The 25,466-nt window shown below is 38.7% G+C and overlaps 1 protein-coding gene across 2 annotated transcripts in view; it reads left to right on the forward strand.

The window, feature by feature from the left end:
• Nucleotides 1-23,700, forward strand: part of LOC112147571 (low-density lipoprotein receptor-related protein 8) — a 109,137-nt gene extending 85,437 nt beyond the window's left edge. The window contains exons 10-18 of one of the 2 annotated variants that reach the window (XM_024274079.2): nt 3,048-3,219; nt 4,962-5,189; nt 9,379-9,497; nt 9,831-9,970; nt 13,585-13,726; nt 14,677-14,829; nt 15,302-15,592; nt 17,486-17,554; nt 21,654-23,700. In XM_024274079.2, coding sequence (XP_024129847.1) covers nt 3,048-3,219; nt 4,962-5,189; nt 9,379-9,497; nt 9,831-9,970; nt 13,585-13,726; nt 14,677-14,829; nt 15,302-15,592; nt 17,486-17,554; nt 21,654-21,994 — 1,655 coding nt within the window. In that variant the 3' untranslated portion in view covers nt 21,995-23,700. The remainder of the gene's footprint in view (nt 1-3,047; nt 3,220-4,961; nt 5,190-9,378; nt 9,498-9,830; nt 9,971-13,584; nt 13,727-14,676; nt 14,830-15,301; nt 15,593-17,485; nt 17,555-21,653) is intronic. The other variant, XM_024274080.2, reaches the window with a different exon arrangement.
• Nucleotides 23,701-25,466: the final 1,766 nt, after the last annotated feature.

A 25,466-nucleotide genomic window follows, 5' to 3' on the forward strand; every position in this document is an offset into this window, starting at 1 on the left:
TTCTAACCTCACAGATAAATCCCAGGATGACTGTTTGTTAGACTCAGTTTCACTGCAAAATGTAAGAAAAGATGCAAAGTCTCAGCTCCATGTCTTATTAAAATGCAAACCTGGGTGGTATTGTCAAAAGCCAGCATCTCAAAAAAAATATAGTGCAACAGTAAACTGGGATGGAGTCACAATACTTTCCATAAGTCATTCTGCTCAATTTTCTTTAAGTTTATAGTTTTATGTATTTCTTTGCATTTTTTTCTGTCAATGTTGTTTCATTTACCTAATGTGCAAATAGAAAATCCTCTGCACTCTATTTATTTCCCACTTTAGTTCAGGCTGAATCATCTCCGCATCTTATGGAGTGAATACATAAAGCTCTGACATTTAAGCGTCCACTTAGATAAATGGAGATTCTATTATCTCATTGTTCCATCTGCAAGTTAAGCAACTTCCAGAAGTGTAAAAAATAGATCAGGTCTTGTAAACGTGGAGAGACTTCCTATGAAAAGTATTGTTTTCCTCTGCTCCCATTTTTACTGACAGAAATAAATTCACAATGACAGGACGATGGTGTTTCATTGACATTTTGACACATGGATTAAAAACTTTTAAAGTTCAATACATTTTAGTAGCTGAGGTTTGAACTTTAACCTAACCACTCTATTTTTTGGTCCTGTTTTTTATTTTTTTCATAGCTAATGTGCTTATCTTTGCTTCATTGGAAGTTTGTTTTTGATGTTTCTACTCAAAAGCGAGGAACAGGAAGAATACACTTTATTGAACTACATTTGAGCTTATTATTTTTGTAAATAACTGATCAAACGGAAGAATTTTCAGTTTAATCCACAAACCATAGTGAATGTCCAAACTGCGAGAAAATATGTTATTTTTTCTTACTAAAGAATAAAAAGAATTCCTTTAATTTGAAAGTGTCTTTCAAACCCTTCAAGGTCATTGGACAGAATAAGTATAAACCAACATTATACAGAGCAATATAAGAACGGAAAGGGCAAATGAAACTGACTTAAAGAACTTGGACATTATAGATCAATGCCAATGTCTTTTGTACTTGATATTGCTAAAGCGTACGCCTTGATGCTCCAGAGCAACGACCTGAAAAACACTTTGCAATTACTAACCTGCTGATGGTTGATTGCTTAAAGCAATTTTCTCCCTGGAATTTATAAAGTAGTTTAAATTCTGACCATCAAGGCCCTATAATTAGCAGAACTTACCTGGCAACATGATGTTTATAAGGCTCATGGGTGCACATTTCTATTTAGCTTTCTTTAAAGGTATTAATAAAAAATATGTATAGCATTATGGCACATGTAGTAGATAATGATAATAATAGCAATAGTAGTAAATATATATTTTTGTATTTTAAATTTTATTTCTTTAAATGAACTGGATTTCTAAAACCACTACATGTTTTCAAGCTGCTTTCCTTCATTTTCTCCCTATTCACAATTTAAATAAAGAAATCATTGCAGCGGATCTTTAAAGAGTCACACGTTGTTCGTCAGAGCATATTATGAACAACTGAAAGTTCAGAAACATATGCCAGAAGAGAGTGTTGTCAGCTTGTCCTCCTCACTGTAGAAAATCACATTTTTGTCCAATTATGAGATCATCAGGGAAGATTTAAATAATTAGCCACAGCTGTGCATAGCTTTCAATGCTAATTAGCATGCGTTAGCTTGTGAGCAAGCTTGCATTAGTGTCTGGCTCAAAGCACAGCCTCAGAGCTGCCTGCACGGCTGTGGAAATTGTAAATGGAGCTGGCAGAGGTGGTGCGGTATTTGTTGATAAAATCAGGAAGAAAAGGAGAATATAATTACTGTGTATTCCAGATGTACGCAGTTAGGGACCTTGGCTTTTTTTTTACCTGCTCTGGACACATTTCTGTAGATCAAACTTTAAAATGATTTTTGTGCTTTCTGAGTTGTAGCTTTGAAACTGCTTCTAAATAAGTGCAGCAGAATGCAAAACTATTCTTATCTGCATTTACAAGGAGAAGACATTAACTAGAATGCAAAGTAATGATGCATGCAGATCTAGTGATCAATACTCCAACCAGTCACCCATTCTAATGAAGACTTGTCATTTAAGCAGGATCTTTACCAAATACTGACCTGATGATTACATCAAGACACATTTTGAGTTTTAGAGCATTATAAAATACATTTTTTAAGTAGATTATGATTTCTAAGATGACTAGTTCTATTTTTTTTTTTTGTTTTTTTATGTTCAGACATTCTTTCTTAATATACGTGCAGAAATTGATCTCATCGGAAAAAGGTTAAATTACTTTGAAACACTGCCCTTGCTGCCTCCGTTTAATTATACTAATGGCACAGTGTGCATGTGAGCCGTTTTCTAATAAAAGATACCATCTCAAGTCCTTCCCTTTGCCCTCTACCGAACTGTCAAAGCTAATTCTGCTCTGCATTAGTGGAAACCCAGCCATCCTGCGCTTGTTCTCATTTTCCTGAGGAGGTTTTTTTTTTTCTAAACCATATTCATCCACCTCTCTGTTCCTCCACATATAAAAGCTTTTTATCAAGTATTTAGGCACAAATTCAGGTTGAAGTTGGAAACGAGTGTTGAAGTCAATGTTTTTGGCTCAGGGTGGCTATGGATCACTGATCATATAATCCAGATAGATTAATAGTTAACTTTGAAATATGGTGTGCATGTAAACATATTTATTAGTGGCTCCAAAACACACAGACCACAATCTTTTCTTTTCTTTTTTTTTTTCTTTTTAATTGTCTACAACATTATTCTGATAGTTCTGGAGAGACTCGTGGAATCAGATAACTAAAAGAAATCAATAGAATTTAAAGCTATTTTTCAAAATAAATCTGAAAGCTCATTGGAAGTATATATCTCTTTTATTTTACAATACCTAAATATTTCAGGAAGGTTTCTCTATAAGCCCTCAGATAAAGGATTAAGGCTTTAAGAAGGATATGTTTTTGAATCCGAATTTTTATCATGCTTCTTTTTTTGTTATTTCTCTCATCCTAAGATTGCTTTCTTTCCTGCAGGGAAAAGCCCTTACTTACTATTCACTAACCGGCACGAGATCCGGCGCATCGACTTGGTGAAGAGGGATTATAGCCAGGTGGTGTCTGCACAGAGGAACGCCGTGGCTCTGGACCTGGACGTGGCCAACAACCGTGTCTTCTGGTGTGATCGGTTTCACCGCAAAATTTACAGGTAGACACATTTATTCCAGGAAACAAGACATTCCTATAAGTCAAAAATGTTATTTTTGACATTTATGGACATTTAAGGACATTTATGCATCAGTAGCTTATTCCGCACCAATTAAATTTGGTTTTAAGTTCCACTGCAATCACCTTTTAATCTATTGTAAAATCATTCCCAGTGGTCTTTTAATTTTGATTTTGCTGTTTTTAAACAAAATTTAAAAAATTGTCATTTTCGTAGACATAGTTTCTGCTGAGCGGTAAAAATTCAGTAGAAATTCTCTGTTTTATGCAGAGGGTGCTGAGAGTGCTCTGTTTACGTAACCTTCTGCTAGCTTACAGCCCCTTATAACCCTAAGCTAGCATTACTGGTGGAACAAAAATGGTTAGCAGTCTTGGAGCTTTTGAGCCAGATGCCAATTTAGACGAGAAAAACAAGACTTACATGGATCTAGTGGTTTACAACTGGAAGGAGGGAAGCTTGTGAGCCAATCGTTTAAATTTCCACATCACATATATGCTCTTTTTCAAACAACATTTTTTCATCTTTTCCTAATTCACAACAATTTAAATAAAAGACTCAAAAATACAGTTATAAGATTCATTTTCTTGACATTTGTCTTCTATCATTAAAACAATGTTAACATGTTAAAAATGCAGTGGATCTTTAAATGAAGCCAACCTTTACTTAGACTACGGTCACGTGTCCCAAAATCCCACCGCGCAGTGACCTAAATAAAAGTTTTTCTGCAAATTTGGCTAATGGCCGCACAGCGGAAGTTGGATTTTTACACGCCACGCGATGGCCACTGAGATTTTAAGAAAAGTTACATTTTTATGCCGACTGGACGATTTTTCTCTAAAAGTTGACACTGTTCTGTGGCCGATGAATCCCCAATTGTACTTATGACCACAACATAGAAACAACCTCATTGCTGACTTTTACATGTGAGGCGAGCCTGATATTATATATTTTTAAGCGTATTTGTTTTGTTTTTAATGAAAAAGTTGTGATTTATGCTGCTTTATTCGTTTATTTACGATTTTCTTTTTACTATTGAGATTAATTTACACAGCTCTACTTTTGAGCTGTAAATGTTCCCCCTTTTTCTGAGAAAAGATTCAAACAAATTCCATACTGATGCATTCTTAAGGGATTCCCCTGTTTTTCATTGTGCTGGGAATAGTTTGGATATCTGCTCTTCCTTTTGTTATCCCAGCTCTGGCTTCTCCCCGGAGTCTTTTCTAATTAGAGCACCGTGCTCTCTTTATAAAAATGAATGTTGAGATGAAGAAGTCTCCAGGGAGACTGAAATAGAAATCCCTGTCGGGGTGGGAACAGCTGCTTTACCCTCTCCTCACACCTCTGCTGGGTCAAATCAGCAGGGAGAAGGAGGAGGAGGGGCGGGGGGTAACTCCTGATGGAGGCCTTGTTCACTCTGATCAGTGATCCTCTGAAGAAGGACACTAACCCCTGATGAACCTGCTTAGCTTGTAGCCCAAGGCTTTACTCCCCATTGGAGTACTGCACTGTTCAGTGGTTTTTAAAGGACAGTGGCCAACAGATATTAGCTGTTCTGTTGGATCAATTATTGTGATTTGGTCAATTACAAGCCAATAGAAGGCTGTTTATTTTTATTCTGTTTATGTTTATTTTGCCACTAATAGTGTGGACAATATGTGTAAGAGTGTCTCTTTATATCTAATTTTCATCACCACTTTTCTTTCAAATCTTCATCATTTTCGCAGCGCGTTCATCCACGAGGCCAACGACCCGTCCCAGCAGGTGCCGCTGGTGGATTCCTCTCTGCAGACCCCTGTGGGTTTGGCTCTGGACTGGCTCCAACACAACCTCTACTGGACAGATTCAGGGGATAAATCCATCTCTGTGGTGTCGGTGGACGGCACCAAGAGGCGTGTCCTCATAAACTCCGACCTCAGCGAGCCGCGGGCCATAGCAGTGGATCCCCACCACGGGTGAGGAGCCATGAGAGCGCAGCAATCCTTTGTCTCTTTAACCTCTTAAGACCTGGCGTCATCATGTGTGGGACATCACATTTTGGGTTGTATTACCCTTGGGATATAAATTGTACATTGTGTACAAGCAAAAATTTATTGTAATTCACTAGAAAAAACATTAAAACAGAGTTAATAAGATTTTATTTAATTCCATCTCTTTTACAACTCATATATTTCGACAATTTATGCATACTAATCAATTATGGTTTGCAACTTGCTCACATGCCGTTAAGCTTGAGTTAATCAACTGATATGATAAATAAAAAAACATTTGTATCACTCTAAATCTTTTAATTTCTAGAAATTCACTGAGGACTTTAACTTAAAAGAAATTTTAGGACAGGGATTTTCAAAATAATGTGTCTCGGAGATAACTGAACCCACCACAACCCAGAGTTTTACTTAAAAATAAAATGATCTTGAATATACCACAGATCAAGAGGACCACAGACCACATTCCTGATATTTTTTGTTACACTAACGCCACTACAGGGTTTTATAGGTTGTTGCCTGATGTATTTGCCTGAAAAATTAATTGAAAAGATGTTTTGAATTTGTTTCTTTTAGAGGTTAGCTTTCATTTTAAATGAACAGATTACAGCAATAAGCTCAACAGTGTTGTTTATATGTGGGTGGGGCATTCATGGTCCTCTAAAGGTTTTATTAGCATAATCTTTCCTTGTCATCAGTAAAAATCTCTGGATCAGTTAGTTACCTAAAAGCTTTAATGACCACTAATTTCCAGCTGATTGCTTTCACAAAGCAATGAATTTAGATACTAATTGAGATTATATCAGCATTAAAAGAAACAGAGCTCATTGTTTAGTTTTTTTTCCCCTTGCAGTGAGATCTTAAAGATGATAGTCATGATTACAAGGAGATTTCATCCTCCAACCCAGAAATTGGATCCACATAATCTTTGTTTCTTTTTTGGAACCACATCTAATGAAAAAAACACCACACGTTTGCAAGGATTCACACTAAAAAACACTTGTGACCCATTTTTTTTGTATCATGACTCAATGTTTTAAGAAATTCTGTCCTAGATGATCGCTGCTAATCTGGGAGGCTCAGTAAAATTCTGTGAAATGCCGCCAGCTTGCGCTGCTGCAGCCTTATTGTTTTGATGATCGGAGCACAAATGACAGGAAGCCTAAATTAAGGCACAAACACAAGCTCACAAATGAAGCTCGATCTGTAAATCACGCTGAAGGCTTATGAGACAGGATAACACTTGTGCCTCTGCAATCATTTTCCGCTTGTTTTCCTCATTGTGATTTGGTAACATAAGGTAATTGGGCGATTCGGTTCTTACTTTTGGATTTGTTGGGAAACATGAGAATGACAGAAAATGTATGCACCACTTTGTCAAGAAATTTCTCTAGTAAAATAATAACAAAAAGCTGTGAACTTAAAGATTTGATCAAAAACAGCTTTCAGCCTGTTATTATAGACTTCACTTTGGTATTTGGAATAACTGAAACTTCCAGCAGGGCAATTGTTTCATTTATTCAGCTTGGAGAAGTTGTGAAAATTAGTTATAAAATCAGGATTCAATTAGAATAATAAAGCAATGAAAATAAAGAATTCATGGATTTTCTTTGAACTCAGCAGGGCACCAAGTCTATTTTCTCTCTGGCAGATTGCTCCTCTCTGGTGAGGCAGAACCTTATGTAGAAGATGGTTGACTTGTTCAAAAGTAAAGCTTAGTTACTTGGATTTTCAGACTTCCTGATTTTTTTTTTTTTTTTTTTTTGGCCCTCCATCAAACACCCAAACCCAATCTTTAATAACATTTTTTAAAATCAAATTTCCTGTTTTAAATCACTGTTGTTTGGTTGTGAAAGCTGGCTCACATAATAAGAACTAAAACTAAGCAACGATAAAACTTTTGTTACTAAAATTATGAGCTCTTAATATTGAAAAAAACAATAGAAAAAACTTGGTTTCTAAATACAAAATGGCTCCAAATGAAATGTATTTACAATTATTTTCTGAACAAAGATTGATTCAATTTCAAATATTTTTTTAAAGAGTCAAAGTATGCTTTCTATTACTGTTAATGCTGTTTTTTTCTGTGTATTATTATTGTCAAGCACTTACAGTTGCATAGTTAACACATTAGATGACTTGATCCTAGTTGAATATTTTCATTTATAGAAGTTGAGCAGAGATTCTGTTGTTTGAAGGTTTCTCAGTGGTCTGTTTGAGGGTAGGTGTTACACTGATGCCACTGTCTGAAGGCCCTTTGTGACATTATCTCATTTCAGAGGTTTGAAAGCAAAAATCTATAAGAATGATATTTTTGATGTACAGAAACTTAAATGGGGAGTAAAGAACTTTTTTTTTTCTTAAAATTGAAAAAAATATTTTCTGGTGTTTGATCCGTTGACTGTATAAGAGAACTGGACTGAGTGACCCCTCCTTCCTGATGTTCCAAACAGGAAGTACCCGCTGGCTCCAAGAAGCCAAAATCCCATAGACTTCTACTGAGACTTAAACAGCTATTTCTGTCATTCCTGCTCTGCTATGTTTTTTAAAATGTTCTTGGTAATCCTACTTTTTCAGGATATATATTTTTTATTGCAAGTTATTTAAGTTATAAATTGGCCAATCAGGTGTCTTAATTATAGTATGTGGTCTCATGTTGAACATTCGAAGCGTTTGATGGATTTTCTCCAGTGGTTCAGAGGTGTGACCTTCTAATAAATTGGATGGGATTGGGGAAATGATTGGTGAGTAATGACGTAACGATTCTTCATGAATCAGTTAAAAAAACGATTCAAACTCGTCAACGTTTTCATCGATGCAGAAAACTAAAAAATGGTTTGTGGTGGGCTGTGCCTAAATTTAGAAAAATGCAGAAGACATTTCATAGGCTCGCTGTGTGTGTGTGCGCACCTGTGTGTGTAGGTGCTCACACACAGGTTGCATTGGCACACATTAAAACATTTTAATGAAAAGTCTATGCAAAGGCGTGCAGAGCAAAATGTCAGACTTCTATGCACGTTTGCATAGACTATTAATTGAAAGTGGCTACCTGAATGAGTGTCAATGCAGCCGGTGTAAACACTTTGTGTCTCATCATCTGCGCTTCCCTCCAAGGAAATTCTTGCAGCTCCTTCAGATTTAAAAGTTTCACATAAGTAAGTCCTTTCGTGAACTATTTACGTAAATTCAAGCAAACCTGAGATTTGTTGCTCACTACATTTTCATAGTAACTTTACTGCAACTTTGACCAATTTACCGTGACTACAGTCATGGGTGACGGTTCATGACTGTTTCCCATCTGACTCCTTCCCAGAGCCGTGCTCTTTTTTATTAATTCTCTTTAGCTGTCCATTTTCTCTGCAAGTGGAGCACAACATGAACCGAGTATTAAAGGATTTGTGATTATTTCAGTATTATGTATAATTGTTTATTTGCATTGAATCATTTTCTGTTAGTAGGAAAACAGTTTGATGTAAGGGGCAAAAAGAAAACATACTTGGCCTTAACATGCCTTGAATTCATTGTGTTGAGAAAAAAAAAATTGAAAAAAAAGAAATTGTGACTTTAAAACTGTAATTTGAATCGTGGCTTGACTGAATCTTTACATCCCTATTGGTGAGAGTGGTTGCCATAGGAATGATGATGTAGACCGACTCAGACCTATACCTGATGTCTTAAGCTTTGCAAAAAAAAGGCGACTAAATAGACTTCATTTGTTGGAGCTGGAAGTAAGTTGATTTCAATGGGTGACGTCCAAATCTCTTACACAGTCAATGGTTTGATCTTGCATCTTTGAGAACATGATTGATCTACCAGATCTCTTTCCTTTACAGAACTAAAATGAGATTGCTGAATTGACAAAAGTAGAATTATCCAATTAGTATTTTAGCTAAAGTGATGCAAATTCAATTAAAGCCGAAAACTTCTTGGTGGAATAAAACCAAAATTCACAATAAATAAAAGTAAACAAATTAACAGCCCTACGACAGACTGGTGACCTGTCCAGGCTGCTTTCACCCATCAGTAGCCAGGTTAGGCTTCGGCACCCCCGCGACCCCGAAAGGGAAAAAGTGGCCAAGAAAATGAATGAATGAATGAAAAAATTAACAAAGTAAAGTAACTTATTTGAACTCATTCTGTTTTTTTCTCCTTCCAGATTCATGTACTGGTCAGACTGGGGCACACGGGCCAAGATAGAGAAGGCCGGTATGAATGGAGTGGACCGACAGGTGCTGGTGTCCGAAAACATTGAATGGCCCAATGGCATCACTCTCGGTAGGAACAGATACACTGCTTTTCTTCTTTCTTTATTTTCTAATCACACACTGCTGTATTTGTGTGTGGGAAAAGGCTGCCCTGACACACTGCTAGTGTATTATCCACCAAATTAGGGTAGTATTGGTTAATATTTACCTGTTCTCCAACATGGCCCCATTGCTTTGGAATGATGACGCCTTTCATAATTCCCTCAGCAAAACCTGTGCAATTTTGAGAGTCTGACATTTTAAGAAGAAATCGATAAGACCTCAAGGGATTTGTTGCTGAGACAATCGATTTCCACCCGGCTTGGGGAAATCCTGTTTCCATGCGCGTGTGTCCTCTCCTCAGATGTGGCCAACAGTCGTCTCTACTGGGTGGATTCTAAGCTGCACCTCATCGCCAGCGTGGACTTCAACGGCGCTCACCGCCGAACGCACCTCTCCTCGGCAGACACGCTGGGACATCCCTACTCTCTGGCTGTTTTTGAGGTTTGTGCAGAGCTGCATCGATCTGCTTCCATGCTTTATGATGCAACAGTTAGAAATGGATCTCAAACTGAGAGCAGCCGATCGTGAAATCATTCAAACTCCCCACCGACACATGTCAGCTCCTCAGTTCTATGAAAAGCTTTTGTTAAAAGAGTCAGAATGAAATCACTGTTACATATCAGTTTATTTGATGGGTGTATGGAATCCCCCTCATGTGTTTGCTAACTCAAGCCGTTCTGCCGCATTGAAGCCTTTACCGACCATCTTCTCTGAGTCTCAAACTGGAACTTTTTGCTTGTCTGCATTGGCAAACTGTTGCTTGCCAAATCTGCCATTTGTTCCTGTGGCTGCTGGTTTAAAATCCCGCAAGACTCTTATTCCTCTGTGGCTCTCCTCCCAAGAGAAACTAATCTTACTGAAGCCAGACACTGGATTTCATTCAGGAGTCTGCTGAATCTGTGCTTCAACAAAATAAAACAAAGCAAAAATGAGACTGTCACTTCCTCGTTAAGTCTTTACCCAACAACATAGTAGTTTGGCTGGATTATGTTTTCTAAAAACTGATTGACGTTTTTCGACATTTCTTAACTGGTTGTTGTATATTAAACAAAGTATTACTGGAGTTTGTGGGATAAAAAGAAAATATTTTAAGCTTTGAGTGACAAAAAGTATTAAATCTTCTATCATTTTTTTAAATTCAGGCCTTTGATGTGCTTTGTTTTATATTAAATCCTTGCATAAAAACACACCACTCTTCCTGCTCCTTTGTAAAACAGGTGTTATATTTCAAGCAAGAACCACTTCGACCTTAAGCTCAGATTATGCTCTTCATCTTCATCGTGTTTTATTTTGATACTCTTGAAATTGGCTAATGAGTTTTAAACACCACGCACCCCTGTGGCTCCTACAATGTCATTAAAGTAATGGACAACCTTGACAGCCATAATGTTCTGGCTGGCTTCTAATGGGATCACTTAGTTGTAATAATCCACAGCGCCGCTGTGATTGTCTGGTTTGCTGTCAGGCAGCATCTGAAGCTCCTGTGAAGAATGTGGTGGTTGAATGGGGAGTTTTTAGGAGTTACTTGTTTAATGCCTCTCCAAATTGTTTCCTTACAGACAATTGACTTTTTTATAACTTTGAAATGCTTTTTCATTTCTTTATTGAAATTATTCTAGTTGTTTATACTCACTTAAACGGTAGGTAGAATTCCTTTATCGAGTCCTTTTGTACTCCTATGGAACATAAAACCTGCTTGTCTACATATTTTTTTAAATTAGCTAGCAAAATGTTATTTTTTCCAACTCGAGCACCAATTAAACACACCAGAGGTGTCAGCAGTCAATACAGTGTGTGGATATCAAAGATATGTGATCCATTTACTTTGAGTCCACAACAGTTGCTCCCCAAGGATCTGTCCTGGGCCCCTTGCTTTTTGATCTACAGCTACATCAAAGAATAGCCTGTTTTGTCAGGAAATACATGATCAAATATACGCTGACAAGACAGTTTTATTCACATACAACTTAGAGCTGGAAATAGCTCCTCTGTGTGTAAGGGAAATACACATCATAGGCTTTGTCGTACTTAGTTATGGCCTTCAGCTACCCCTTGTTTTTGCGCAATTCCTCTTTCTTATTCTGTCTTTGAAACAAAAATTTCGCACCTACACCGCTAAAAAACTCGTCAAAATTTATACACACCTAGTGCCCAGTTAAAATAAATTTTGATATATAATAATTGATCCTCCCCCCCCTCCAAAAAATAATGACATCGCCGCAGGAGAAACAATTTAAAAAAAACTGAATGAAGCCAAAATCTCTTATGGGGCTCCAAAAAAAAGATGTCGAAATCCACTAACAAAACCCCAAACACACGTGTCTGGGATATCAAAAGAAAGTTTTCAAATTAATATGGGATGGCTTGTGGCAAAGTGCTAAACTTGGTGATTTTCACATTTTCACACAATACAGGAAAACAAATGTTTGACTGTTCTTCATGAAATTTCAGTCTTAAGCTATCAAGTAAAATCTTCAACCGCAACCAAAATTTTGCTGACATTTGACTTTTGGAAGAGACCATCTTCATGGATTTTCCAAAAACAAACACCTTTAGTGCCAACTACAAGTTTACAAGTTTTCCTCTAATATATATTGTGATTCTCTGGCATTATTGGTAAGCTACTGGGGGAAAAATGTTGGAATTAGAATTTATACATTTTAACACCTTGGATGGTGTTAGTGTTGCAAGCGCACAAAAGTGGCATTCCCCTCTCCCTGGCACATTTTTTACCGCAAAATTGTGAAAATGTAACATAGTAAGCCTTGTTTCAAGTTGGGAGTAACAAAATAACCTAAAATATGAATATACTAGGAATGTGGGTGTGGTTAACAAGAAAACTTTGTTACTAAAGAAATTCAAAAGTTTACTTTTGACGATTTCTCTAAAAATGACATAAATATGTTTGTCATTCACAGGTGACCATAACATAAAATAGTTGCTATGGAGAAAAATTGTCAGAAAAGTCTCCATTTTGAAAAAAAAACATGTTTTTTGTTTTGTTTTTTGTTTTTCCATCATTTTGTCACATGCTGCTCTGACCAGATTTGCAGGGGCAGAGAGGGAAAGTAAACAGGGCAGCGGGGGCGTGTAACATATCAAATTAGAAGTCGTCTCCATACTTAGGGTCTGTAGATCCAATCAATTCAAAATCACTTGCTCTTTTCTTATTGATTAGAGTGGTTTTGGTGCAATCATGTGTGACCTAGTGCACCCAGTAAAACTTGTCCAGTCTAATTGCTGGATTTTTGAGTGACAGAGCTGGACCGGGTTAATTTCAGTCCATGTGGCTGTGAAACTACAGAGATTTATTTTCACAGTTTGAGGCCAGAGTTTATAAGATTCTTAATGGCAACATTTTTCATTTTTCAATTTCAAAATGCTATTTCAATCAAGTGTTGGCGCTGAAATCCCAATGCATTCCAATATTGCATGAGAACTTGTAAATCCTTGAAAAATGTGTCTTTTTTTTATAGAATTTACCAAATTTTGAAATGTTCAAAACCTTTTTTCTCAGTCTGCACACACTGATTCACGAACAGTAGATGCCAAACAATCAAACAATTCTACAACTGGATGTTTTCCAGTTGGAGGAAACAGGCAAATCTTTTGGGCGAATCCTCATGGAAGCATTAAACGAATTGCTGAAACATTACAGCCTCAAGCATCATTTGTTTAACCAACCGCATGATGCTGGAATACTTGGAGCATATGAAAGTATTATAATGCACCATCATACTAATGCATCATCATTGTTCAGGGTTGCAGGGAGGCCGAATTTCTGTCAGCTGTCACTGGGCGGGAAGCAGAGTGGGGCTCAGATGGATCACATGTCCATCACAAGGCCACAGAGAAAAACAATAAACTAATCATGTATGTTTGGAGCTTGTTGGGGAAATCTAAATTCAAAATTTTTGTATCCTAAAGAAAAGTCTTGGTTTGGCTTTGAACCACTGAGGTGTTCCAAACAGAGCAATGTAATTCAAGCCTAAATCCCACCTATAGAAAGGAAATGGACAAGACCTGATTATTTTCTTTTGTTGTTTTCTTTACAGGATCGGATCTACTGGACTGACAGGGACAGGGCGGCGGTCTTCATGGCCAACAGACTAACTGGCCAAGACATTCAGGCTCTGGCTGAAAACCTCAATGACCCTCATGACATTGCCGTCTTCCACCAGCTTCGACAGCTGCAAGGTGTGTGTCTTTCATTATTATGTATTACAAGTCACATAGTGATTGTGTTTTTTTAATCTCAATCCAGGGCGGGGTTTCCTTTCAATAAGCCTGGTTTCATTGACATTTGATGTGCACTGCAGCTGAATATTTATTTGTCCCTATTTATTTATTTATTATTTTAAATGTAGGAGAAAATTGCACCAGGATGTGATGTTAAAAAAGACATGGAGTCAACAAGTTAAAACACCTGGTTTCTGTACTCGCACTAAAAGACTTGAGTCTCCTCAGCAAGTAAAGCCTGAGTCACCTTGTAAATGGAGTCGGTAAGATTCCTGAATGACTGGTGATTTCTATTCCCAGATATTTGGAAGAATCCACTTGCTCTACCAGCTACCAAGATGTTAAGGGCTGCTTTTATGCCTCTTCTTCCCTGTCTCTGCTTCAGATTGTGGTCGTGCTATAGTGCTAACTCCCTCTTAGCATCAACACAGATCAGCCGCTGCTTTAAACCTTAGTCAAAACTGTCCTTACAGGTGGGTACGGGCTGTCTGCGGTTGAAAAATGGGTAGACACACAGGTGGCCCCACACAATATCAAGGTCGTCAGCCAATTGGTGAACCTATTGTCAGTTGTGGACGACCCCAAAACCTGCAGCACCCATGTGGATCAACCTCCCCATGTGGGTGCATGTAACGTTTGTAAAATAAAAATAAACATGTTTCTTATGCTCGTGTTTAGGCCTTAAAAACTGTTTTGTGTTGGAAACATTTAGATAAAAGTAACATTTCACATTAATAAAGTGTTTAATAGTTTGTTTTTTTGCTTTCTAGTTTCTCCCTGTGGGGGATGGGGGTTGTGGGGCATGACTTTTGCTTCTGTATTACAGGTCTTTCATGTTGTTTAGCGGATATTGACCAAAAATATGCTCTGCACCCCCCCCGTCATCCTTTTTACTGTTTCTGTTTTAGGCCCTGACAGCTGTAACCTGGGCAGTGTGGCCAATGGAGGCTGTGAGTACTTGTGCCTGAAGGCCCCACAGATCACTGAGCACTCGCCCAAATACACCTGCGCCTGCCCAGACGGTCAGGACCTGGGGCCCGACATGAGGGGCTGCGTACCAGGTAAGCGCTGAAACAGATGGACGGAAAGTCTTTTTAAAGGATTCAATTCAGCAATTCAGCAAAAAGATTCTGTTTTTTTTAAGTAAATGGGGAAAGATGCAAAGAAAAATGTATTATGTGGAAAGAACTATTTTTATTTTCTGGGTAGATCTTCTGCACTGCAAAAACCTTGCTATTAGGTTTTAAGTAAAATGCTTAATAGATCCACTAATTTAAGCCAGTAATTTCTTTTTTTCCTTAAAAAAACAATAAATACCAAAAAAAAAAAAAAAGATTTTGTTTTTATTATGTTAGACTCTTTGCTGTATTCTAATCTTTTAAGCTTTACTACGTGTCGGCATTCTTGCTTCAAGCTTCTGTCGGTAGAAAATGAGAGGACAAAAATATTGAATCTATGTATCTTTTCTGGGTGAGAGGGCAGCTAATGAACCTTGGATTTCTGTTGGGAGACTAAAAGTATCCATCTGTCTAGGAGCTGTACGAGAGCATGCGACACGGACTCCGCCACCTCCGTCTGCAGTCACACCCGGCAGTGGATTCACCGCACCAGAAGGCTTCCCTCCACCCTCGCCGGGAATCTCTCAGGCGGATGCTATCCCCTATTTGACCACCGCTCCCTCTGCCTCCCCCGAGCCTCCCACAGCCCTCAGCTCCTTCAAGCCCGTGTCCTCACAGGAGTCAAAGGCGCTGGGCTCTCACTCCACAGCAACCGCCATGGTGATTTCCACCACGCCTGCAGGGGACAGCAGCATCTCCCAGCACTGTAAGTTCAGTGTTCAGTTTTGTTTATATAGCTCAAAATCACATTACAGTTGTCGCAATGGGCTTCACATGCAACGGTAATTATACAAAAACATAAAGTCAGTCATAAAATATTAACAATAGCTGGTTGCTAAACTAAACTAAACAGACTAAGCTAAACTTAGATCCTCCTTCTCAGTAAGAAAAAAGCCCTAAAAAAATTGTTAAGAAGATTTAGCTTATCTAACTCTAGCAGATGGGCTTTATCCAGATGGAGCTGGGACAGCTGAGGCAAGGTCCACTGCCAAGAACTGGTGCACAGACGAGCCACGTACAATCTGGAATCTCTCCTGCTTCAAGATATGAGTCGAGACGTGATACGAGCCAGAGGCACGGTCCACTGCCAGGAACAGTAGCACAAATGAGCACACCTAGAATCTGGAATCTCTCCCGCCCCAAGACGAAAGAGGAGCCAGAGTCGAGGTCCACGGCTAAGAACAGGAGCACAGACAAGCCACCCAGAATCTAAAATCTCTCCCGTTTCCCCAGAGGGGAGTGGGAAAGAGAGACAACACATGAATCACACTGCACCAAACAGAAGCATGAAGAACTCAATGAAAAAGGGAATGAAATTAGATCACAAAACCCCAGTGCACCATTCTTTCTCCAGCTTCTAACTTCTAGCAGCCTACCAGCAACCAGCTATTATTGAAATTTAATTAAAACGTGTCAGTAGTTAGCTTAAGGTACATATAGCAGCTGATAATAACAATAATAGAAAATCAGCATTTTTAGCATATCAATATTAATATAATATTAATCTAAGCACACATAAACCAGAGAAAGTGACCCTGGAAGAGTCACGGGGGATGCTGGAGCCTATCCCAGCTACAGTTAGGCAAAGGTGGGGTACACCCTGGACAGCTTGCCACCCCATCATGGCGCCATTTAAAAAACAGACGATAAAAATCAACGTTTCATCACCATTCCTCTCATAAAGCACCTATTCAACTTTAGCCTCCACATCTCCTGCCAAGTATGCTTCATCTGCCACTTATAATGTAGACAGCCACCTCACCCCATTCAAAATGATGACATTAAAGTGAGATTTAAACAAGCTCTCATCAACTGACTGGGATACAAGGATGGATTGGATCTCATCACCTTGAAAATGACCTCATTCTTCACCAAACGTTACTGTGAAAGTGTGTTGAGTGAAAGCAAATGACATCTAATGTGACTCTGAAGCCTAATTGAGCCAGTGTAGAAGGAGAGCAGAAGGTCAGGGAATGTGTCAAAGTCACACTCAGGCAAATAACAGTTTTTTTTTTTCTTTCCCATCATTCCTCTCTGCATTTTTTTTTTTTTTTTGTAAAATGCTTTCGGCCATGCACGCATGGTCACCCACTCCTCGCCTCTCTGTTTTATCTCACTCACTCCTCTCTGCTCTACTTATCTCTCACTCAGTTTCTCACACGTTTCATATCCTGGATGCCTTGCCTCGCTCACGCTCCGTCCTTTCACTCCAGCACTCTTCATTTCATGTCAGACATCAGCATCCTGCACCTGGAAATACGAGTTAGGAGCATATCGATGACAGATTAGATGGACGATCCTGTGAGAGTTGTGCAGGCTGCCATGTTCGATAGAGGATAAGGACATAAATGTTACAATTTTGGTTATTTTACAAAAATAAAATGTAGCAAGAAAAGGTTAGGCATCAAACTAGCATCAGTGCTCATTAATATCTTCATGAAGGGTTCAATTTTTAATTCAAAACGAATCATTTGTGCTTGTAAAATTGGGATTTTATTTATTTACTTGACAATTTTTTAATGCTGTGTGTTTATTCATGTCTTTTTGCTCTATCCATCTTCTTGGCTGCCACTAAATTCATCATTTTGTCTCTTCACAGCCGGAGGCGAGCATTTCCTAATGGGTGAGAACCTGACGGTGGCAGTGCTGGGAGTGGTCATTCCTATTGGTAAGACAACGGATTCATCCTCCCCTGTGTGTGTTCATTGAAAGCAAAGGTTGTGTGGGAAAACTGCTGATTGTGCACTGTTTTCTGCCTCCACAAACAGACTGGATTCTGCAGCTTTTCTAGGTCTCCTTGCATCAAAACTCCCTGTAAAATTGGGACTTTTTCCATTCCCATTAATCTAACGTCGTCTCCTTGTCTTCTCCTGAGGTTTTACTGAGTAGGAGATAATCCAGGCACGCGCTCGGTTGTCACTTTCAATCGAAGTAAAGCATTTTGCGGCGGAATGCCAGGAAAGCTGCAGATGGTCCCAGTTGGTCCTTGTGGATGGGGGAGGAAATTTGCATCAGTCATGGGCAGAGAAGCTTTGAGTTTACTCAAGCTTTCCTGTATCAGGACTGCAGTCGCACGATCCACAGGTCCTTATCGCTGAGTGTACTCCCGCAACCCTGACCCGCAACATTTCTCATCTCACACCTGCTGATTGTGTCAAGCTACACCTGGCAACAACAGCACTCCAGTTCTTTGTCTACTGTCAGCATACTGTAAAAGGCGAGGTCAATTTATTGCTATAGTTTTAGTAAATTCCATTTATCATTGTGCCTTTTTTAATGTCACTGTCAAAAAGAGGTAGCTTAAAAATAGGTAAAGAACAGTAATTTTAAGAATAAAATCACTAAAAAGTAGCAACAAACAAGAAATCTAATAATCATCAAAATCTAGAAACAAGGAATTCCACACAAGCATCCAAAAAGTTAAAAATAGGTTAAAAAAAAGCAAATGTGTGATAAAATTATTTCAAACTGAATGTTTTACAGCCCAATAATAAGTAATTTTTTGCAAGTTCTAAGTATTTTTTTTGTTTTTATGTATCTAACTATATTTGACTTTGATTACAGTAACACAGAACTTTTGTAATAAGTGGAAATGACTCATTTTAGAACATAGATGTGAACAAAAAAAGAACACTTTAGTGCAAGTTGGCTCAGCTTTAATAAACCCTCATACGATTTAAAACTAGCCCTTATTCTGAGAACAAAAGTTTGAATTTTGTCTGAAAGAAAAAACAATGAATGCCAGCCTAACTCGTCAACATTTTTTAACTTTAAAATATCCTTTAAATTAAACATAAAATTACTTTCCAAGAATAAATGAAATGTCAGCATTTGAAGATGTAACTAAAAAGCTTTTCTGCTTTTTTATTTTTGTCCCCATCCGCTAAAAATAACAATTCTCATAGAAAAATGAATTAAATAAACATTTTGCTGTAAAATCTTTTAGTTTTTCTATTGTCAAGAGAATGGAGCAAAAATTATTTTGATTTATTTTAATAAACAATCTCATTATTTCTAGATCCTAGCTGTTCATAAGACAAACATTTTTTTTTTAAAACAGTTTAGAAAGTTGTAGAAATAATATAAGTACAATTTTCTAAGAGCAAGATTTTTAAATCTTTGCAAGTATCAAGTAGTTTGCAGTGGGGAAGTTTGGCAAAAATATGGTACATCAAACATACTAGAAGATATTAAAGGTAACGGACACGCTTTTCATCTCTAATACAGTAAAAAATACTTTCCAATAGCTTTCTAATCTCTACAAGCACTGTCTGAAGATTTTCTTTCGCTCAGCCTTCTGTCCTACTTCACCATTTTAACAATTACACAATGACAGGTACTTGAGCACAACAGGGACATGGATGATTTTGCTGTAGGACGTTCCACCGGAGGAGGTGGGAAGACGAAGGCTCAAATTACTTTCAAGTCAAGACGGTGATGTTAGTGCATCTGTAGAGGAGACATCAGCCTGTTAGGTCAGATGATGTCAAATTAGTTTCACTCTATAGTTTGTGTCATCTCATTGACCTAAAGTAAGAACGATAAAAGCTTTACACTTAACTGAAATCGTCTTGTTTGCTGATGCAACTAAAATGGTTTTTGCCCCAAAGAGTTTTAGACTTCTCATAAACTTGGAGTCTTCAAAACACTTGGGTCAGATTAGATTTGATGCTGTGACCCTGGATTTACAGCGGTCTGTTTGCTTTCCAATAACTGTTGCATAGTGTAGGTAATTAGTGTCACGATTATGGCAAGCCCTTCTGTCATTAAATTCAATATCCTTGATATCAGGCTGTCATAAGACTAACTAGTAAAACCAAAAGTAAAACTAGTTAACTAATGACAACCAAAAATGTGAACTGGTTAACTAGTGATGTTTTAAAATGTTCACTAGTTTCTAGTGGTCAACTTACTAGTTAGCTATTGACACTATAAAGAGGTCACTAGATAACTAGTCACATGCAAATATTCTACAAGTTTGCTAGTAAGGCTCTTGTAAAGCTAGCTAGTGTGACCAAAATCTACTCCTAGTTTACTAGTCACATGCAAAATATCAACTAGTTGATTAGAGAGACAAATGTAAGTCTTACTAGTTGATTAGTGAGAAAGAAAAATCATACTAGTTAACTAGTTGTATTTTTGGCATTACTAGTTAGAGTGATCAAATGACAGAAAGGCTTGCCATACAAGACTGTCAGGTAGTTTATGTTGTCTCTGTTGCGTCCCCAGTCTGTCCCCCCTCCCCCCTGGCTCCCTCAGGAGTGGTATGTCTTGTCCCCCCCACGTCGAGTAGTTCGTCCTGGTCTCTTTGCTCATCCTGTCGCTGCATTTTCGGTATGCGGAAGCAAAACGGTTGCACCGCTCTCCCGCATGCGCGAACCAAACGTCACTTCCGCTAAAGCATTTTCCAGTCTTCGGACAGAAACAACAATGATAACCTCGAAGGATGTTAATATAGCATTTAAAATGTTTATCATAGTGAAAACATTCATTTATTCTTGAAAAAAACGAAAGGAAAAAGACACGTTAAGGATTGGGACCTTACAATCTGGCAGTGACTACAAACGGACTACAAATGTTTTCTTCTTCTGCTGTCTTATGACGGCAGTTTACTCCCTAAGCTAAGAGGATACAGCGCCACTTCAAAACGCTATTTTATCCGGTAATCCAAACACGTTATTAACAGTAACTCGGTGGCTTTTTTTCGAACTGTAATCCAGTCAGGAGAAGCTCTCGGTTGTTGAGAAAAACATAAATTCTTGTGATCAAGGAGTTTTACTGTTTGGAAATGACTCTGTGGTATAGTGGGTGAAGAGCGGAAGTGACATGTGGTTCGCGCATGCGGGGTGAGTGGTGCAACCGTTTGGCTTCCGCATACCGAAAATGCAGCGACACATCCAAAAGTTAAGCAATCAGGCCCCATTCGCTGTCCTTCCTCACTGAGTCATTTTAAAATGCATGTTTTGTGTCATAGATGGTTTCATGTTTTTGTACTACCTAAATTTAACTTTTGTGGCGAAAACAGATGCTGTTATTATTTTAGTGCTGGGGGATATGGAAAAAATGTATATCATAATATAAATTATTTTATATCACAATAACAATATATATCATGATATACCACAATAAAGTATATTTTCAGTTATTCTCTGAAGTAAAATTGTCAAAATGTCATTACTTAATTTTCTCTGAATTTATTTTTTCAAGCAACATGTAACTGAATGGTTACAAATAAGATTTTTTTTTAAATGCACAACAGTTTTAAGTTTCTCAGTAGTAAAACACATTTTTTGCACAAAAGTTCAGCAAAAAAAAAAAAAACAAATAGAAACGATAGAAGAGAAATGGCATGATAGACACCTTTCTATTGACCACACGATATATATCATCATATCGCCCAGCACTAGTACAGGGGAAGTTTTATTTTGAAACCCAGACCCGTTTCCTGTTTCTACGGCTTGTTGCCACAATGACGTGTCAGCAGACAGGAAATAGAACTCCTCTGTAAAGCTTGCTTTGTGGAAGGACGAACGTTCTAGTTTTTTGTGTCAAAACAACAGAGAGGCATTGCAGACGGACTAGTGAACATCAGCCTTAAGACCCGGCTTTGACCCTCAGAGTAGAAATGAGTTTTCCAAACACAGCTCCGCCCTCTCCGCCCCTGCATGCCTGTTCCGTTCCTCTCTCATTTCACGCCATGGACTCGTTGCGCCTTGTTTAACGCTCCCCTTCCCATGTCCCTGCCACTGTGTGTTAAACGCATGCAGTTCCTATCGTTGCCACAGTGGTGTTCGGCCTGGTCTGCGCCGGAGTCTACCTGGTGTGGCGGAACTGGCGTCGCAACTCCACGAAAAGCATGAACTTCGACAACCCAGTGTACCGTAAAACCACCGGCGAGGGCGAGGAGGACGAGATCCACATCGGGCGGACTGACGCCATGGGGCACCACGTGCACCATCACCCGTTCCCACAGGGGGTCAGCATGGGTGTCGTGGGAGCGGGAGGCGGGACCTGCCCGCAGTTCATCGCTTTGCCACTTGGGGGCAGCATGCCCGACCCTGGAACTCACTGGTACACGGAGCAGCCCATGCTGTCCACGGCAAAGTGACCTGCAGAGGCCACAGCCGGAGGAGACATCTGCTCAGGCCCGCACACACTCCGAAGGCGGGGAAACTTGGACGGAGGTTGCAGAAGCGACACATCATCGAGTCACGCAGCCGTGTCCTGTGCCAATTTCATTAAACAACCACCAGTTCTGATTAAACAAAGACGGTTTTCCAGCTCCGCACTGGAATGTCTCCACAGAATGGAGAGAACTAATTAAGAAACTTTCATCAGAGTCGGATGCTTTTGATCTCCATGACAGTTGAGTGAGACGTGTGCTTCATGTTTTTGTGTCACGATTCTCCTTTGTCCTCGATGGGTTTAGTTTGGGCCGAGTTATTCCTGCTCGACCGTGGAGCTCCGGGAAAAGCTGCTAGGGAGGGAAGAGCCGTGAAAGTGGGGCAGCCCGAGCGTCGGTGGGACGACCTGTACAGAATAAGAGTCGATCACACGTCTTCACTTCAGTTGTGTATTTAACATTTCTACTTTATGGAAGTTTAGTTTATGATGATCCCTGGCGCAGAGCCTTTCACGGGTCGCTGTCTTGACATTTCAAGTTGTATTTGAGCACAGTTTGGTTTTTATTTGGTGTTTGAATCCCCGGAAGCGTTTGCACAGAAGCTCTTTTTTTAACTTGTTTAGGTGGTAAATCGTCTGAGAAAAAGCAATAGGTTGTAGCTGTCAAGCAGCTGCCGTGTGGTGTGGCTGACAAAAGCCATTGAGTGTTAATGATTTCCTTTTGATGACCTGCTTTCGACTGTGACGCACGCAAGCAAATTAGTGGTGCTCTGCAGAGGACGCCACCTACAGCATAATCAGCATGCACAATAGCTTGCAGCCCATCCGTCGTGGGCGTACACACAGCCTCACAAGGCGGCCGGTATCGGCGCTGATGGATAAAAGTACAGCTGGAGTCCGAGAAAGACGCTTCACGTTGCAAAATCTTGATCCACCCGTCCTGCGAAGCGAGCGTGTGCCATGCTGGTTAAGTCCATTCATGCACTCTCAAACGTGTGATCGTAAGCATGCATGTGTGCCAACGTTCATCCCACAGCCATATTTGAACTGTTTGTATGCTCTTTGTTGCACAGCCCTCTTGGAATGCCTTCTGTATCGTGCTTTGCCTGGAAGAGATGTGTGGAAACACACGGGTGTGTGTCCTGCGTGCGTGAGAGTGTGACACCTGAGGGGCTTTTTGATTTTGTAAATATGTTTTCATAAGGTTTTTGATAATGTATTCTGTAATTATGTAAAAGAAAAGTTGTATATAAGATTTTAGATAAAGTGTTGGCTGGAATATTAATTTATTTGTACAAAGAGAAGCACTGTTTCCCCTGATTGGGAGAAGTTGGCATTTCCCCACCAAAGTGATTTGTTTGGTTTGTGTTGTTTTTATGCTGTGCAGTTTTTGTGTGTGTGTGTGTGTACAACTCTTCTCTCTTTGTTTTCTCACATAAAACAAGGCCTCTGTCTTAAGAAGAAACCATTAGTGTCAATGAGAAGATTCAGTTTTGTTTTATGTGCCTTTTTTGTTCAACTTTTGACTTTCTTTTTTTTTTTCTCCACATGAAAAGAGCAGGGATCAACCAACTTCTTTACATGCAACGATGAGCCGTGTGAAAAGCAAACTGGTTCCACTTTTTCATTTTATGTAATGGATGACTTTTACATATCTCTATATATTGGTATATAAAAATCAGTGAAAAACGCCTCTTTTTGTGGTCTTTGATTCCCTTTGCAGGTTAAGTTCACGTTCAAGTTCATGATGCCTGTTAGATGCCTGCAGGGATCCAGGTGTGTGCATGTCGTCACGGATCACTATCCTGCTGGATCATTGATCATATTGAATTATTTAACAACCCGATTTTTGTTATTAGTTGTCAAAATAGTTCAAATAAATTTAGTATTTTTTTGTCTTTAATGATAATTTGACTAGAACTAAATCCTATAGGCATAAGGAACAAAATGCTAAAAAAAAAAGTTTAAAAAAAATTGTGATTAAGTTTAAAGACCCACTCTGATGAAAATTGTGTTTTTGGTGCTTTTAATATGTTTTTGTGGCATTTTGTCAATTATGGAGGACACATATCAAGAAAATTAGCCTCAAAGTTACATTTCTGAGTATTTCTTCAATCAAATTTGTGAATCGGGTGCAGACATAAAATGCTATTTGAAAAAGAATGTTTTTGTGATGTAGAAAATATGTTGGATGAGCCACAAGCTCTGAGCGACTGGGAGGGGAAGAGGGGGCAGGATTGCTCCATGCCAACGAGGAGATTAACTCTGGAGGAGAATTTCTAATGAACACTGCAGAAACTGTGTCCTAGGAAACAAAATCTTTTTTAAGAATTGCTTAAAAATGACATTATAAAAATGAAAAGACCACTGGGAACACTTTTAGAAAAGACCAGAAGATAATCAAAGTGGATCTTTAAGAAAATGTTGACAGGTTCCACCTTTATTGCAACACTGGGATCTTTTATTGCAGTTGAAGGTCAATTATATTAGTGTTTTTAGTGTATTTTTGGCAAATTGTTTTCTCAATGCTGGCTTCAAAGAAGCAAGAAATCAGACTTGATTCTTTGGAAATCCAACATTTCCCAGCGAGCTTCCAACAGCTACTGCTACAGTTTAACAGGTAAGTTTGTCTCTAATTTATATGATTTTATTTAATTAATAGATTGAATAATTATGCATTTTATGAAGATAATCTTAGACTGACTTTTCTTCATAGAAAGAAATCTTAGTGCACATTTGTTTTTTTTATTTACTTTTTGATTTAATAAAACTGAATCAGGATAAAATAAAAACAGGGAGCTGAAACTTTGTTGCTTTTTACTTTAAATAAATGTATGATTCATGTATTGTTTTGTTTACCTTTCGTTGTATCTGATTCATGACTTATTTTACTGTCGTATTTCAGTGCTGATTTTCTTATTTGAGAGTCTTGACTAAAAGAAAAATATATCCATCCATCTCTCTCCCTGAGATGTGTGTTCTCACAGGGTCAGCCAAGCAGGAAAGCCAGCTTTGCTGAAAGAGAGACTCCAGGGAAATGACAGGGCTTTGCACCGACAGACACACATCCCAAGCCTCCCATGTCATTTTCTATCCTTATTCCTTTATCTTAATGTTTTTTTTTTTTATTATAGCCTCTTAGATGAACAAGATCTAATCTAGGGAATCAGCTTTCATGACTGACTGAACCGCCATTCAAGGATTTCAGCCCCAACAGGCATCACAGCTGGAGTTCAGGTGAATCTCAATGACTTCTCTGGTACAAATCCACAGGTGATTTTCTATCACACTTGAACGGGATAGAATAAAGGATAAAATACCTCAAATATATCTTTCCCCCCCCCTTTAATAATTGGTTTCTGGATTGTCTTGATCTCTAATGTGATTATGTTGTAGGCCGGGGGTCGGCAACCTGCGGCTCCGGAGCCGCATGCGGCTCTTCAAGCACCCCCTTGCGG

The sequence above is a fragment of the Oryzias melastigma genome, linkage group LG17 (genome assembly GCF_002922805.2).
Source record: "Oryzias melastigma strain HK-1 linkage group LG17, ASM292280v2, whole genome shotgun sequence".
Classification (NCBI taxonomy): domain Eukaryota; kingdom Metazoa; phylum Chordata; class Actinopteri; order Beloniformes; family Adrianichthyidae; genus Oryzias; species Oryzias melastigma.